The sequence below is a fragment of the Vanellus vanellus genome, assembly GCF_965231255.1.
Source record: "Vanellus vanellus genome assembly, chromosome: 1".
NCBI classification, from domain to species: domain Eukaryota; kingdom Metazoa; phylum Chordata; class Aves; order Charadriiformes; family Charadriidae; genus Vanellus; species Vanellus vanellus.
This window is the reverse complement of record NC_138905.1, coordinates 75,657,569-75,673,755: the sequence shown is the minus strand read 5'-3', so window position 1 is coordinate 75,673,755 and position 16,187 is coordinate 75,657,569. Positions and strand designations below refer to the sequence as shown.

The following is a 16,187-nucleotide window of genomic DNA, read 5'->3' as shown; positions in this document are numbered from 1 at the left end:
AAGAGGCATTACTGACTATCAAGGAATGACTGGATTACTCACTGGTCACATAAAACGCCATCTGTTTTTTATACAAACTGTATAGAAAAACAGATGTCCATACTTAGCTTGACGTGACACACAAAGAGGAATGAAGTCACAAGCACAGCCCAAACCACATTCTTTAAAGCAGTATCTTTCTACATTAACTGCTTTTCCTCCCCTAAGCATCCGAAGTGAGGCAGGCTACACAGCTTCCAGCAAAGTACCAAAACTGAAGGTGTCTAAATTCCTCTAATTGTGCTCACAGGAATTCCTACAGTCAATTTGACTTGCTCCCATCTATCTTTTTTCACCTCTCTGCGCTAACCCCTTCCTCTGTAGCCCCGATGAGAGAACCATACGTGAACGATATTCCTTAACCCTTGCATGACAGCACAGCCATTCCAGCTTCTGTGAACACTTCATCTTCTAAGCAGGACCACATGCAGTTCCCCTGGGTTGGTGGGGGGAGGCAGGGGCAATTGAAAACACCATCCTCGTGTTTGATGACATCAGCCCATACTTGAGACAGACGACCACCAAGTCAAGCACATAACAGAGCACCAGCACACGACAAAGCAAAGGAAAAAGCACATTAACACACACACTTAAAATTTCATGTTAGGCTGTAAGAGCCTTTACCTTAAAGTTAAAAGAATTTGGTAGCTTTTTATTCGTAGAGTCATCTGTGAAGAGATCAAACATCAGAAAGGCTTACAGGAATGCAGTGAGCTTTTTTTACAACCAAAGGTCTGACTTTTTGCAATGTCTGTTTAAGTGAAGAGCATATCAGAGTACTCTCAGAAAGCAGAAATGAGGTTTCAGAAAAAGGCTTTCTATTTCATTAGATAAGTTAATAATATTCACACATTATACATCCTCTACAAGCATCGATTTCTGTGGCTATCATTGAATGTATTTATCTTATGATGGAGGCAGTGTCCTCTTACAGGACAATCTTTTCCAGCCAGGAAGGAACAGCCTGTGATTCAGAAGGCTCCTGCAAGGATTTTACCAGTGTGTAAGTCTGCCCTTTCAGATTTTAAAATACATGCTGTTTTTCAGAGCATGAGAGAATTTAATACTTCTCCTGGCAAAGGCACAAGTGCACAGTGCCATCTGAAAACCTGACCACCGTACCACCTGCTTAAGGCTGGTGGTGGGGAAATTCGGAGCACCTGCACTTAAGGAGTCTGTAATTTGTGTTTAGAGAAGAGCAGGAAGCGTCCTTAAAGAGCAGTCAGAGCTCAGCTACCTAGAAACACCTATTGGGAATACTCTCATGTGAGCACCCAAATTTACTGCTCACAAGGATTAAGATTATCATCACCACCACATACAACATACTTTTCCAAGAGCCAGAACACTACTGCATACTTGCAATGTTCCCCCCCCCCCCCCAAGATTCACGACAGTTTACATACACATCTAATTTCAGAGAGTTGTTTCCAATACTGTTAGTAAATTGGTAATTTTTCCTCCTTTTTTAGGAAAGGAGATGCAACAGTCACACAACCCCTCAACCAAAGAGGTTAAGCTACCATTAGACAAAGATCTATCTGGCAGAGGGTAGAAGGAGGAAAGATGAAGCAGCTTTTCTTAGTTACCTCGATCTCCAAGAGAACTAAAGGATCTCTCATTCTGGAGCAGGACCTGCTTCAGCTCCTCAAGTTCTGCATGTTCTTTGGCATACATGCGCTTCAGGTTTTCCACGTGTTGAATCATCACTTCCACAGCCTTGCTGACACGGCTTTCCTAACACAGGGAGTGCAACAGCAGTAAAGAAAAAGAAGTGGCTCTCTGAGGAACTGCATCACATTTTGATTTTAACTTTTTTTTTTTTAACCCCCTTAACCATCTGCTCTTATCTTGCACCACTGTGATTTAACATAATTTTTGCCCGTCCTTTCAAAGTTTCACTACAACCTATCTCTCAACATGTGCCCAGTTTACACAGGTCTCACTTCTCCAGTGATTACATTTATCCTTACATAAATTAGTCTTCATTTTCTGAGCCCTTACAACTCCTCCTCATCTCTTTCTCTGATCTACAGTCTCATCTGCCACCACGCACTCGCTAGTATTGCCAAGTCATATTTTCATGCTGTTCTTTGGCATTATACACAATTACACATAACATTTGAGCAGGTCTTTGTAAATTTCTGTAGATTTAGCTTAATTAGCTGTCCTTTCTGTAAGGCACAGAATTACCATCAGAGCCTCAAGACTATTGTTAGCACATTACATTCTTGTGATCTGTACCATATACATCCATATGATGCAAAGGTCTTTTTTGGATTTTTCCATGTAGTTTTTTTGTTTGTTTGTTTTAAACCTGTTGTGTGTTTTTACACAGTGCTAGGGCAATGTGGCTGCTCTCACAGCACCTGGGGTTCCTTATGACAACACAGTGACCCGAGAAGAGAAAGCTGGGACTAAGCTGTGTATGTAATGCAGACTGACCAGTACGAGATTCCCAAGTCTAAATTTGGAATCAGAAGCCTAGCAAACAGATACTGGTATCCCTTTACATCTAGAAGCTTTAACTTTGTACAAAACGCATTTACATAGAAACAGTTACCTGATTAATAGCTCCCAACATCTCTGCTCTACTGGCGACTCGGGCTGCATACTGGCTAAGGAACTGCAAGCTTTTCTGCAGCTTCTTAATGATCTCCTGTGCTTGGTTATCTTCTTCACACAAAGGAACTAAAGCCTGAGAGGCATATTGTTAAGAAAAACAGTACGAGCTATTAGTAGAGAAAGAAGGTTGACCCCAACTGATGACACTGAGGGGTTGTGTTCAGGCCCACGCAGTCATAAGATCAGCATCTAACATCCTTGATCAGCGTAACTGAGTATAGACCTTCAGTGGGCAGAGACTTCAGCCTACCTGGCATAAAAATCAGCTGAAGACGAAGGTTCTTGCCTGACACCTGTGCAACAGAAAAACTACCCACTGCCTGAACACACGGTACACTCAGATGAAGACTACCCCTCAAATGCTCTCTTGTATTTCAAATGCATCGCTTCAGAACTTTGTTCAGATTTGCTCATAACGTGCTACACATACACACACAAATCCTAAAAAAAGCCATATTATGAGACACTTTTTCCAACCATTCATCCCATCCACCCTACCAGCTTCGGCCAACACTAACCTCTAACATCTTTAGAGCATTTGTGATCTCCTTTTTCAAATTTTCTTCAGCTAAGTCTCGGGACCTTTCTTCAAGCTTCACTCTCTTGTCCAAGGTAAACAAGTCACATTTGAAACCTAAAGACAACCTCAGAAATTCAGCCTGTTGTGGGAAAGGAAAAGGTTTCAGAATAATCCAAGTTATGCAGAAGCTTTTTAAGTAGATTTGGATACTGACAGGAAATTTGGGACCATACCCCACTGACAAAATTGTAGGAGAGATGCAGAAGAGAAAGCAAGCACAGCCCACTTCTGCAAAGCTAGTCTTCCCATCTGTAGCCAGAATAGGTGACGTCTTGGCAGCATGCAGTGTGCCATCTGTGTCTTTTGACAAAACTGTCTTAAATCAGCACATGCTGCTTGAGAGGAGGTCACAGCTATGCTCCTTCAAGCTTGCAAACAAGTGTTTTAGTAGTAACAAACTGTTTGGTCGGTTTTACAGATTGCCACCTTTTCCCATCCCATCCCTTCCAAAGTTTCCACTGGGATTGGAAAGACAGATCTCGGAAGACAACTTGTAGAAATATATCCAGTTTAAACTACTCGGCATCATTCTTTTACATAGGACTAGATGTCAATCAGGACTCATCTACAAGATCGTCCTGTCGTCTGAGACACTTAAGGACACACGCAGTCAAGACTTACCTCCACTTCTTTCTCATTAGGAGAGTCACTGTAAGATAAGAAAAAACAATCATGCAACAGACTGCAGCTTTAAATCCATACCTGCAGGTGATCGTTGAAAATCAACACTTACGGCTCATTTTGCTTAGATTTATCTCCTTTAATGCCACCTGCAGTGGGTGAACTCCCTGAGAAGAGAGAAAAGGGTTCTCAAACAAAAATGAAAAACCAACCTCCCCAAACCAGCTTGTGAAAGTCTTCTAAGCTCTAACAGAAGCCACTGTTAAAGATTTCCAGTGTTAAGCTCTTGCCAATAAAAACAATTTGTGTACCTCAGAGTGCATTAGAATTAGCGTCAGTAAGACGGCACAGCACTTTCACTTCTACATAGTGCTTTGGTGCTTTGTACTTCTTTAGTTGGCTTCAACTGGCATTTAATCAGAATAAGGAATGGTTAATTGTAAGTTTTGGTTTAAGTCTCCAGCTCAGGGGTTCAGGATGTTGCGTGACTTACTACATCACTAACTCCTAGTAAACTCTAAAGGCAAAAGGCGAGGTGATTAAAAGAGTAGAGATGTTTAAGCACACAGTTCAGCAGAAACATCAGCCATTTTATATATATATATCTATACCATATTACCCCAAACTCTAGCTAGCTTAAAGGATGCTGCTTTGCAAATCTTTGGGCAGGGCAGGCATGCCAGAACTGCTTTAAATATCCCAACTCCTTTGCAAGTCCTAAGAAATTTTCTCTCCCGTTTAGAGGAAGATGGAGCTGATTAGATCAATATCTGTAGAAGTCAGAGAAATAGGTTTTGCATGATAACATCTTCCCTCTCTCCACTGCTAATCCACTTTGGTCTCTAACTGCAGCTACTATTCCTTAGAACAAGAGGTAACGGGCACAAACTTGAACACAGGAAGGTCTGTCTTAACACGAGGAGGAACTTCTTTACTGTGAGGGTGGCAGAGCACTGGCACAGGCTGCCCAGAGAGGTGGTGGAGTCTCCCACTCTGGAGACATTCAAAACCCGCCTGGACGCCGTCCTGTGCAACCTGCTGTAGGTGACCCTGCTCTGGCAGTGGGGTTGGACTAGATGATCTCCAGAGGTCCCTTCCAACCCTGACCATTCTGTGATTCTGTAAAACGAAACCCCTTCATAGTAAGTGGTGTGGGGCAGGCAGGTCCCTGCACCTCTTTACACAGCTCTTGACACAGGTCACCAAGGCATACACTCCAGTGAGTTACACAAATGTGTTCAGCAAAAACCTCTTACCTTTCCTACTGGGAGCCACAGCTGGTGCTTCCTCACTCTGCTCTTTATTATTTTTCTTTTCCTGGTCCACCTCCTAAAGGCGTATCAGAGAGGAGTTACACCAAGGAAACAGCCACAACACCACTGGAGGGTCCTGTCCTCTCCTGCAGTGTTTTTCTTTGTGCTTTTTTCTTTTTCTGCCCAGAAAAACCAGTTCTATGTTTCACTGTCACCAGGACACTTACCGGGTCTTGCTTTAAAACGTTTTCAAATGTGGTTTTGTGTTCTTCCGTCACATGGCAGAATTCCTTCTCGGTCACATCTGCTCCTGGGGAGAAACATTCCCAAACCCAAATGTAACAAAGAAACAAACCAAGCCTCCAACACCCAGTGTACCAGCCATGGACCAACAACGATAAAAGAAACTGCAGCAAGTGCCAGGAGAGGGCATTAAGAAGGTGAGGCAGCAGCAAAGAACACTATTAAGACATCAAGGAACAAGTGTGATAATAATTATGTTTTGCTTGGAAAAAAAAAAAAATCCCAATAAGCAGCATTACATATCAACGAGAGAGAATATTATTCCTGGTTGTAGTTGTTCCTGTTGAAGTTGCAAGAGTTACAGTAATATTCCCCTGGATAAATTAATTTCATTATTTTGCTACCAACGTGGGGGTTTTTTATTTGCTATTTAAGGAGACAGTTTATAATTAATTTTTGTTTGAAATTCTGTAAGCACAGGAATATGTAAAAAAAAAATTAATCCCATGCACAAACTAACAGAAGAAGCGATGAGTATTTGTTATTCTCTTCTTTTATGCAAGGGAATACCAGATGAAGTCAAGAAATAGATGCTACTTCAGCTGCTGTTACAGAGGAGCTGGAGCATAACCAGGTCATGAAATGCACACTCTCGTGGTATTTCATGTGTCTGTAAACTTCAAACATAATCTGACACTTGGACAGTCCTTAGTACCCGAAAACTGAACTAGCAGCATGCTGATAGAGCCAAGGAAAGAACTAAGAAGAGTGGTAATGAACTGGTAAGTTCAGGAACTGGTGATGCCAGTTCAAATGCACCACAGACTTTCAAGGGCCATGATTTAGAGAAGCTTTAAGGCAGGCAAAAATAACCTCCAGAGAGACAGCTATTAAAAAGATTCAAAAAGGAAAATATTTAAAAAACTGAAGAAAGTTTGCGAATCATACTAATTTCTTGTATAGCAGTAACTCTGCTAGCTATTTATACCTTTTAGAACATCTAATTTTTTTTTTCCCTTTTGCTCTTTATGTAGTCACACACACACCCCCACACAGATGCAAGCCGAAGAAATGGCACAAGAAAAAACCCAACCAAATATTCAGGTTTGAAGTGCTTTATCTTTTCAGCCTTCACGTGAGTAACATCCTCTGCTTAGTTCTCTCTTCTGTCCCTGCCGATTTCTGCAGTATTTGACCCAATGTATTTGACTTGGCTCCCAAGCACCTCTAGAAGACATTGTGTGGTACTAGCAGATAAACCACAAGTGGAGATTCATCAGCGTCTCTGTTCTAACACTAGAAACACTTTCTATTCAGAGATGTACAACAAGCAGCAGGATCTCAGACTTTAAAGCTATTTGGACTCTTTCTGATCTGTTTTGCATATTTGTTTCCTCCTTGCCAAAGGCACCCAGACCACATATGAAAATTAACTGCAGAGGCCAATGGGTAGAAAGAAAATATGATTAAGCGAGGGGACTGAATTAGATGTCAGGAAGATAGTACTAAATAAAGAAACAAAACCAAACAAGAAATGATGACAAAAAAAGTCTTATATTTAGGCAAAGGTTAAAAAATGGTTACAAAAAAGCATGCACACGTATCCTGTGCTGCTTATTCAGATCAGCTTTTTTAAAAATAGCTTAAAGATGGTGTGTACATGTACTCCGGTTTTGTTTTGCTTTTAGTTTTTAAGTGAAAGAAGCACCATTGGATCTCATAAGATTAATTCTTCTGGGTGTTTATGGCTATAGCAAAAGACAGAACCATACACCAGGCCTCCATCCTCATCTCTCCTCTTGACCCATCCCAGCTTCTTCTGCACTGAGCATCATTTTTGAAAGAGCATAAAGAATTAGTTAGGGGTGTGTCACCAAATTTTTTAAAACTATGAAAACATTCTCTATCCTCCCAGAATTGCCTAGAGTTTAGTACCTCCACAATGTTCTGCCAGCTAGGCAAGCATCAAGATTTCACTAACTTATTTCACGTTTACTTCTTGCAGTGCTGCAGGCCACCAGCTGCCTGTTCGTAGGTAAAGCCTTACTCCTACTCAGAGTTTCAGGAAGAGTTGAGCGCACTCGCGGGCTCAAATATTTGCAAACCCAGAAAGTCACAAGTTGTCATTACGTTACTTTTCTTACTCAACTTCCTCACTTCAAAGATGTGCTGGAAGCAAGGCATTGCCTCACTGCGCGAGTGCCCGTGTGCTGCGGCAGTTACCGTACCTGATACGGGACCAGCCGGATCCTTATTATTGTTTTTCTCCATTGCTACGGAAGTCGCCACATCTTCCTCTTTTTCACGTGAGCACTTGGGTGATTTTTCCTCCATAACAAGGCAGCCTGCAATATCAGGCAACAGAAGACAGGGCTCTTACTGTTTGTTAAGTGTGAAGACTTCAGCATATCTATTTCCGTGACTTTCAGTGCAAAGAGTTCACGCATCTGCCCCCCAAATTAAGGGCTTACCCGTTGCTGGTGCAGTGCTTTCCAAAGAGGATGTAAGAACTTCTGGGGGTGAAGTTAAGCGATCACTGCCAAAACAAAATTCTTTCAGACACTCATCCATATTTTACAATCTGATAAAGGCTTTTAAAAGCTTGCCCAAAATCTAACCTGGGTGGGATCAGACTTGCTGCTAGCGTTGGCTCTGCACAGTCAATCTTAACAGAAAGAGAGAAGAGTTAGTATCGAGGAAAGGTTTGCAATGCGAGTAGGAAATTTGTACCTCAAAGTTTTAATAATTCCCCCAGCTGTGCCTAAATTGTTTCAGCAGTGAAGAACTAGATGGTAAGTGCAGAGTCATCTGCCAGTCTGAAGCCACCCATACATACGGTATGCAGCTTAGCATATTACCATCATTAGGAGTAGTAACTATGTTTCTGCAGAAATCTTGTCTCAGGAATATCATACCGAGAGATGCATTTTGGTTCCTGACTTCACATTTTGCTTCTAATGCACATTTTTAAATGACCGACATACACATTACTGCACCACTGTTCTATCTTAATGCTGTGCATCAAGATATATCCCTTTTCAAGGTCTTGACCTCAAACCCCATAAGTGAGGTGTACAGAGCCTCACCCAGCTATTGATGTCAGACTTCTTTCAGTGTAAAAAAAAAAAAAAAAAAAGCATTAATAGTAACAGCTGGACCGAGCGGATGATTCAGAACACAGGAAACTTGCATGTTGTGCTGAATATTTTCCCACATGTCTTCGAATGATGCTAGTTTTCAATATTATGTATAACAATCGCCTAACCAGTTCAGAAGGCTTCAGGCCGCCTCCTTTGTATGCAAACAGCAGAGAGGAATTCAGCAGTTAAAGGCTGGTACGCAGTTTTGCTCATGTTCCTTAGCTGCTACAGAGTGGTTCTGGAGCAAAGTCTTATCACATCACAGACAAACCCAACATCCTCTTAAGTTTTTTTTTCCTTTTTTTTTTTAAAAAAAAAAAAAAAACAGCAAGGGAGATATCAAATGGGAAATATACCTCTTCCTCATCTCACCCTGGATAACTCCAGCTTGCTTATTCAATTGATAGGTTGGTCTCTACGGGTGAAAATACAGGGTAAAACAGAGGTTTGAACTCCACCCACTGCTGAAGAGGAATGCTGAATAGAGAAATAAACAACCCCAAACCGATCTCCAAGCACAGAAGGTATGAGATGAGCCAGCTTTGGGTAGCTTCCCTGCATATCAAGCATCCAAGAGCACTATTGAAATAGTGGGGGTGGGACACAAGCAAAAAACCATTTCAGCGACTGATCATCTATGTTCTGGTATCTTCCTCCCCAAACTTCCTCAGAGGACCCAGGAAACAGTTTAAAAGCAGGTGACTGAAGTCCTCCCGCCACTTCCAAGACCAACCGGCTACTCCCAGCATCAGTAAGTGCCTTCTCTCTCTCCTCTCCACTTCGCTCATCAGGGCTTGACCGCACTCAGAGCCTTGCCCCAGCCAGTCAGCTGTTTCCTCTAATGCAAATCCAGGCTATTTTTATACTTATTTGAATTTTCTATGAAGCTTAAGGAAGTACAGCATTCATTTGCCTTGTTCAGGTTATTAGATCTACAAGAGTATTGCAGAAGGAGAAGGTGAAAATGAACAGCATGTTGGAATGAAAACAAAAGAAATCTAAAGGGCTTTTAAAACAAACACACACAGCACCCAAACAAACACCCCTTGCATCACCTGGGACTGACTAAAGCAATACATTGTTCTACATGCCCTCTCCCTCCCCAGGTAACCACACAGTCAATGGTTTCTCTCTGCAATGAAGGAAAACCCTCAATTCAGTTTTTAAAACCCCGTACTGACTATTAGGATTATGAGCTCCCATGGATTGCACAGGGTACACTTAAAGAGACACAATAACCACCACATCCCCCACATTCCAGATTTCCTAATAAAATCTGTTTGCACAGAGTGTTAGAGAATGGTTCTTCTTCCCAATAATGGATTGTGTCAAAGATCCTGCAGTACAATCCTAATCACTTTTTCACCCTCCATCCCTTTGATTAGCATAATAATCCAAGGATCCTCTGTCACAGCAGACAAGACAGGGGCCAGAATTTGCCTAACTTCTCCCAAACAAACATTAACATTTGGAAGGTCTATCATCTGTTTTTTAGACTGTGATACAACTTTCACATTTATAAATCATAACAAGTACAAAAAGCTGAAGCTTCTTCTGGCTCTCGCAAGAGCTCCTGTAATAAATAGCCCCTAAACTCCTACGGTCATAACGCTTCGACAAAATAATTTGAGTTACTTACACACTGAAGGGCTCGACCTGCTCAAACACATCTGCAACCAGTGTAATAAAGTAAAAAAAAAAAAGGGGAGACTTTTCCTATTAAACAAGGATATTCAAATTTTGCTGCACATCACAGATTTTAGAACAGATACTGGACACAGCCCATTTGCCTTTTCTCTGGGGCAAGCTTTAATGTTTTCATTTCCCCCCCTCTAGAATAGTCACGTGGAAAGTTTATATTTAAAAAAAAAAAAGGCAAAAATGGAAAGTGACATTTCTGAGCCCAGCTAGAGTTACAGAAAGCTCCACAGCAATAAAGCACAGGCATTTCAAACAACTCTGCAAGGCTGCGACTTTCCAGAAGGACTGGATAAAGCCAGAGCCCTTGAGATTATCCTCTTTAAGGTGGCTTAAGTAGTAGCAGCACTAGCTAGGAGTTCCTCACCTGCTTTACCCCAACCGAGGAGCATGCTGAAACCACAGGCAGTCCCCATCACTCTCACTTTTTACCCTCACTGCACTTTCTGCCTCGATTCACTGCTACAACTGGACCACTGCTGCACTTGCAAGTACCGCACACCAGCCGGGGTAGGTCTGAGGTCACGAGCTCATTAGTCTCGCAAAGATTATTTCCAGGTTCACAGAAACGGCTGATCAATACTCTTCCATCATCACCACCAACACTGGAGTTTGTAAAGCTAATTAGAAGCCCTGTGTGGCAGGGCTGAGGTCTAGATTTCGATAGCGAGCGTCGTGGCACTGAGCACAACCGGGTGTGCTGAGCTGCAGCTCGTCTTGCTTCTGCCATGAGAAAGCCAACTGGCAGCTCAAGCTGTAGATGCAGGATTCAGTACAGCAGTGAAGGTATATCTAGGTGCACCAGCTGAAGGAACATTTTCATACAGCAAAGATGTCATTTTTCAGCTGTTACATGGCAGCCGTGGGAGAAAGCGCAGAGAAAGGCAGCGTTCACAACTAAAACATCCTGTGGCTTCTCGCAGGTGGATACAGAGAGCGAAATCACTCAGACTTCCCTGGCAGAACCGAGAACTGCAGAAACAGCAGCCTCAAGCCTTGAAACCACATTTAAAAGACTCCCCAGCTAAAAGCATGACCCAGATACACGTGAGCACGCAGACATCGGAATCTATAACCACAGCACTCCAGAAGACAGGACTACCCCACACAGAACAAGCCGTCACAGCACCCTGCTGACTGCTGCCAGCTCCGTTCATCTTGGAGCAGTGCTGATCTATAGCTGCTTAATTTGGATCTGAGTAAGGCACTAAATGCTCGAACCCCTTCAAAACTGCATATCGGGCACCAGAGACAGCACTCACCTCAGTAAGTGAAGAGTCCATCATTGTAATGGAAACAGGAAGGTCTGCATCAGTATAGTTACCAGCAGAGCATATTTTCCACCTGGCAATACACATGTTATTTGCATATTGCCCAAACAACAGTGAGATATATTGCCCTTTTTCCTTAAGCACATAACAACTGAAGTAACCACTATCTGTATAGTCAGACAGCTGGTCTCTCGGAGAAGGACAAATTCATCACTAACATCAATCCCTCCTCCCCCAAACAGCAAGAACCGCCACCAGTCCTTCTCCCAACCTCCTCCACACTGCACAATTCTATAGAAAACCAGTGGCAAAAGCCTCAAGAGCTGCCGAGTCTTTTGCTGCAGACTGCCTGCCTCTGCATTTCCAGGAACATCCCTATCTTTTAAAATATTCACTGACAATAGTTAGCTAGCTTTCATAATCTTAAGCAGTTCAATCTCAATTTTAAAGGCAGCTTGATAAGCAGAGACCTCAGAACTTCTGCTCCAGACTCTGCAAAAATTAAAAAGCGACTCCTCAAAGCCAATAGGATTTTGGCTCCTAAATGGGAGTGTCAGCAGCAAGTTGAATACTGAAAATAGTCACAAGAACACCTACGTCATGCCTCAGTTTTCCAACATGAAATGGAAATGCCATCACTGTATTTGGCTGGTGGTCATACCAAATGTCAGTAAAAAGTTTTAATGTTACTTTCATGAATAGAAGCAAAATGTTACGGAGTAACATCATTAGCTGACCACCGAGTGTCCAGTACTTCCTATGAGATGTCCCTGCTCTTGAACTCAGCCTGTGCTGGGGATACAGCCTTCGCTTGGAACCTGCTAGATCCCATGGACCCTTCCACCCTTCACCCCCAAAGAGTTTATTTATTATCTTACTTGCACCCCACTGAGGTCACATCTGAAGTGGATGAGTGTCCGAGACTGTAGCTTTCAAATGTGTAGATGCCAGAGCTCTGTCTACAAGGTTGATCCCAGCTGTACACAGAAGAGTTATTTGGGCACGAGGTTTCCAAGGTCAGAGCATCTGTTAAGAGAGACAAGCGTGAAGAGTGACAGTCATTGATTGGCAAAGTTCAATTTAGTCACATATCAATTTTTGACTAAGCCTAAAATAATCAAACAACGGACCAACCAAATACAGATTTATAATAAGACAGCTTCCACCTTGGTATGAAAGGGTTAGGTTATGTGGCCTTAACGTATTTTGTAGATGGAGAATCTGCAGCACCTGGGGATGGGGATTTTCCATCAGTCAGGTTATAGAAACTTCCACATAGGACAGCTTTATTGTAGGGAATTATTTTGTGTGGCATAGATCTTTTTTGTATCCACGTCTGACTGGTGCAAGCCAAGAGTACCTGCCTTATTTGCTGCTGGATCATGATATTACAACAAGTTGCAAGAACAAACCGAGTTGGCCCACTGAAACAGCCCTTTCAGAGAATCAGAACGCTCTTATAAGGAGCATGTGTGGTTGAGTAAGATCATCTTTTTCCCAGTATGGCGTAGAATTACAATTGAGCATTTTCTAGTTTGTGCAAGAACAGCCGCCGTGTTGTACCAGCTTACTGTGGAAGAAACACTTCGTTTATAAAATCCCAAATGCACTCTGCAGATCTGTGGCCCCGCAATGCATATCTCTCATGGTTGCTTTTAATATTCGTAAGGCTTGAGAGGTGCAGGGAAGTACGAACAGCTTATGAATGCAGGAGAAGTCGACAAATACAATTCTTTGATTCTCAGCAGCTATGTTACCTGTTCAAGTTTTTAAACCAGGACTGACATCAGCTCAGTAGCAAAGTGGCAGGACATCACTTGCTAACTCAGCCTCTGCCACTCAACGGGGTCAGTGGGAAGAATGTAACTCAAGCCCTCTCGATCCAGACTGGCAAGGGTCTTGTCTGGACTATACTTGGATGTATGATTTATACCATTCCTTAAGCTTTTAGGGACTCCTGTTAGGTTGACAGGCAACCACCTTTTCAGGCCTTTAATTGCAAGCATTCTAAACATGGTTCCGCCTTCTGGATTACATGCAGGAATAGGCTAAAGCCGACAATAGATTTTCGATGCTCTACTAGCACGTTTAAAACCAGTGATACTGTTCTATACTACCCGTCAACTCTTTTATATTTTAGGAGAGACAGAAAAATGGCCAACACCATCAGGTCTTACCTAGCAGAGGCGTACACCAGTATGAAATATTTGAGGGCTGTGTCCTGGGAAGTTCAGTGCACAAGGTGGATCCTTCTCTCCCCAGTCTTTCAGAGCAATGGAGCTGCTAATTGAAAAATAGAAAGTGATGCTGTTGTTAATCACACTGAATACATTAATGCCACCAACTCACCCCCCCCCACATGCAGTAGCACCTGCATAATATAATATTAACAGTTATCCAAATACATCATCTGTTGCTTATTTTTGTCTAGAAAAGCTCATATTCTTAATGGACAGAACAGATACAGGAAGAGGTAGAATAATTCAACTTTACATTTGCAACAGACGTTGGTTCAAGCTAGGTCTGAAACTAGATGCTATGAAAGCAGACAAGATGAGCAGGACAGAAGACCCAGAAGGGGAGCGCAGAGAAACAAAAAGAGAAACAACAAAAACCCACCGCCCAATAAACAACCAACCCACTCCCATGAAAAACAAACTAAAATAAAGCCCTGAACAGCCTCCCCCTTTCAGGCATGCCAAGCCAACCAGACAGACTAAGAAGTGGAACACTTGTCCAGTGTCCAACACTTGCTACACAGGTCAGGTTTCCCTCAGCAGAAGCACGAGAGCAGCTCCATGTCAGCTTCATGGAGACAAAGCACTGCCCCCACCATCCCCGGCCCCTGAATGCACACCATTTGTTTGCTGTTTACTTCTCAAGGAGTCATCTGAAGATGTCTAGAGGAAATTTCTGAAAGAACACTTGGGCAGCTGCACTGGACCTACTGGTGCTTAAGTGATAAAAAAGTAGAAAAGAAACTGGAAGATGTAGCCCCATCTTCAGCCTCTGATCCTTCTCAAAATGCCATTTATCGAGCGCCTGTATTTTGTCACAGTGACGGTTCTGAAGCAATAGGAAATTGGTTTTACAGTAGGGTTTTGTATATAGCTTTGTATGCGTGTATACACGCGCATGCATATATACATAAATAGGCATCTCAAATTATTTTTATTGAATGCTTAACTTGGCAAAGTTTCTCACAGGGAAAGTTATTTATTTCCTTCTGGTCATTAAAAAAAGGAACAAACAAAACTAGTGTCACATTTTAACATGCTTAGCAATGATTATAGCGAACAGGCTTACCTTCCGTTTTACTGGCTCAGCTGATGTGGGCAGCAGACTGGAGTCAGATTCTAATTCTGCACAGCACTGTTGTAATAGAGAAATAGTTTAAGGCAGGCAGATATAGAAGAAAAAAAAGGTAAAAAGAAGAAAAGGAACACTACGATATTCTGTGCAACCTGCTGTAGGTGACCCTGCTCTGGCGAGGGGGTTGGACTAGATGGTCTCCAGAGGTCCCTTCCAACCCTGACTATTCTCCGGTTCTGTGACATTTGCTCTATTATGAGCAAAATGGAATTTTAACTTTCTAATTAAATTTTTTTTTTCAGCTATTAGGAAAACTATGCAGTTGTTTCCCCTTGCTACTTTCAGCCTTTAATGCTGCAGAACTTTAATCACAAATACAGGTTTTATTCACATGGAGCTAGTCCACGCTTTTGATTCTGCTCCTCTGATGCCCCTTTTACAGCCTCAGATACATTGTAGGATCTTCTCTTTGGCTCTACAAATACCTTGTTGTTCTATGCTAAATCCAGACCATTCAGACTCTGTGCTATAGTGTTCCTTACTAGAGCTAGTTGGGAATAAAGTCGTCCTACAATGTGTCCCCCTCCACCGCTTTCCAAACTTGAAAATATTTTTATTCAAAGTACTCCAGAGTCATACAGTTCCCAACATATTTCCACAGAGGGGCACAAAGGCAACAACTGTTTCACTGTCTATTCCAATGCCTGGATACTGAGAAATATGTTATTAAAAATATTTTAAAGATTTGTTTTCAAGACCATGTGTAGAAGAGAGGTCTGATTGCGTGTGGCAAATCACACCAATGCATCAGGGAAAGTTTTCCTCAGCCCCATTTGATACGATCACCAACAGTTGTTTACAGTGAAGACCAACACCACACCTGTAAGTTCTAGCCCATTTTTTTCTAGAAGACTGAAGAAGGGGAAAAAATAGTGTGCAGATCAGTACATACAGTTTACTGCCTCCACAGTTATGTACATGTTAGAAAAGAAGAAAACAGATGCTGCCAAATTACTTGCAGTTCATCCCAGCTGTAGATGCCCTTCCACCAAAGCACCTCCTGTGCAAGCCTACCTTCTCTTCTTCCACCAGGGAAGCATCGTACCTGACACACCAATTCACAGAGTCGCCTTTGAAGCAGTTCCCATCTTAGTGCATTAAGAGTTGCTATGAAGAGACATTTACAAGTCTTACAGGGTGCCTTATAACTGGATAACAAGTAGTAAGATGTTTGGTGCCTTTAAACCCGACTTCTACCTATCATAAACCCATTACATTTTGCTTTAGTCTAGTTATACCTACAACAGTTTTTCACAGGATAGAGTTTTAGAAGTGCACTTTGTTTTGCGAGTCCCAGAAAACACTGGGCACTTTTTCTTCCCTGTGGCTACGTTTCTGCTTACTG

The 16,187-nt window shown here is 42.3% G+C and overlaps 1 protein-coding gene across 1 annotated transcript in view; it reads right to left on the bottom strand.

Moving 5' to 3' along the window:
• Positions 1-16,187, bottom strand: part of IRAG2 (inositol 1,4,5-triphosphate receptor associated 2) — a gene marked incomplete at both ends in the record, with an annotated part of 39,699 nt that overhangs the window by 2,309 nt on the left and 21,203 nt on the right. The window contains 16 exons of the mRNA XM_082480830.1: positions 664-707; positions 1,629-1,776; positions 2,603-2,737; positions 3,183-3,323; positions 3,866-3,893; positions 3,978-4,032; positions 5,122-5,194; positions 5,346-5,428; positions 7,590-7,706; positions 7,833-7,897; positions 7,980-8,026; positions 11,462-11,543; positions 12,349-12,496; positions 13,648-13,753; positions 14,777-14,842; positions 15,888-15,949. Of these exons, the coding sequence (XP_082336956.1) occupies positions 664-707; positions 1,629-1,776; positions 2,603-2,737; positions 3,183-3,323; positions 3,866-3,893; positions 3,978-4,032; positions 5,122-5,194; positions 5,346-5,428; positions 7,590-7,706; positions 7,833-7,897; positions 7,980-8,026; positions 11,462-11,543; positions 12,349-12,496; positions 13,648-13,753; positions 14,777-14,842; positions 15,888-15,949 (1,400 nt within the window). The remainder of the gene's footprint in view (positions 1-663; positions 708-1,628; positions 1,777-2,602; positions 2,738-3,182; positions 3,324-3,865; positions 3,894-3,977; positions 4,033-5,121; positions 5,195-5,345; positions 5,429-7,589; positions 7,707-7,832; positions 7,898-7,979; positions 8,027-11,461; positions 11,544-12,348; positions 12,497-13,647; positions 13,754-14,776; positions 14,843-15,887; positions 15,950-16,187) is intronic.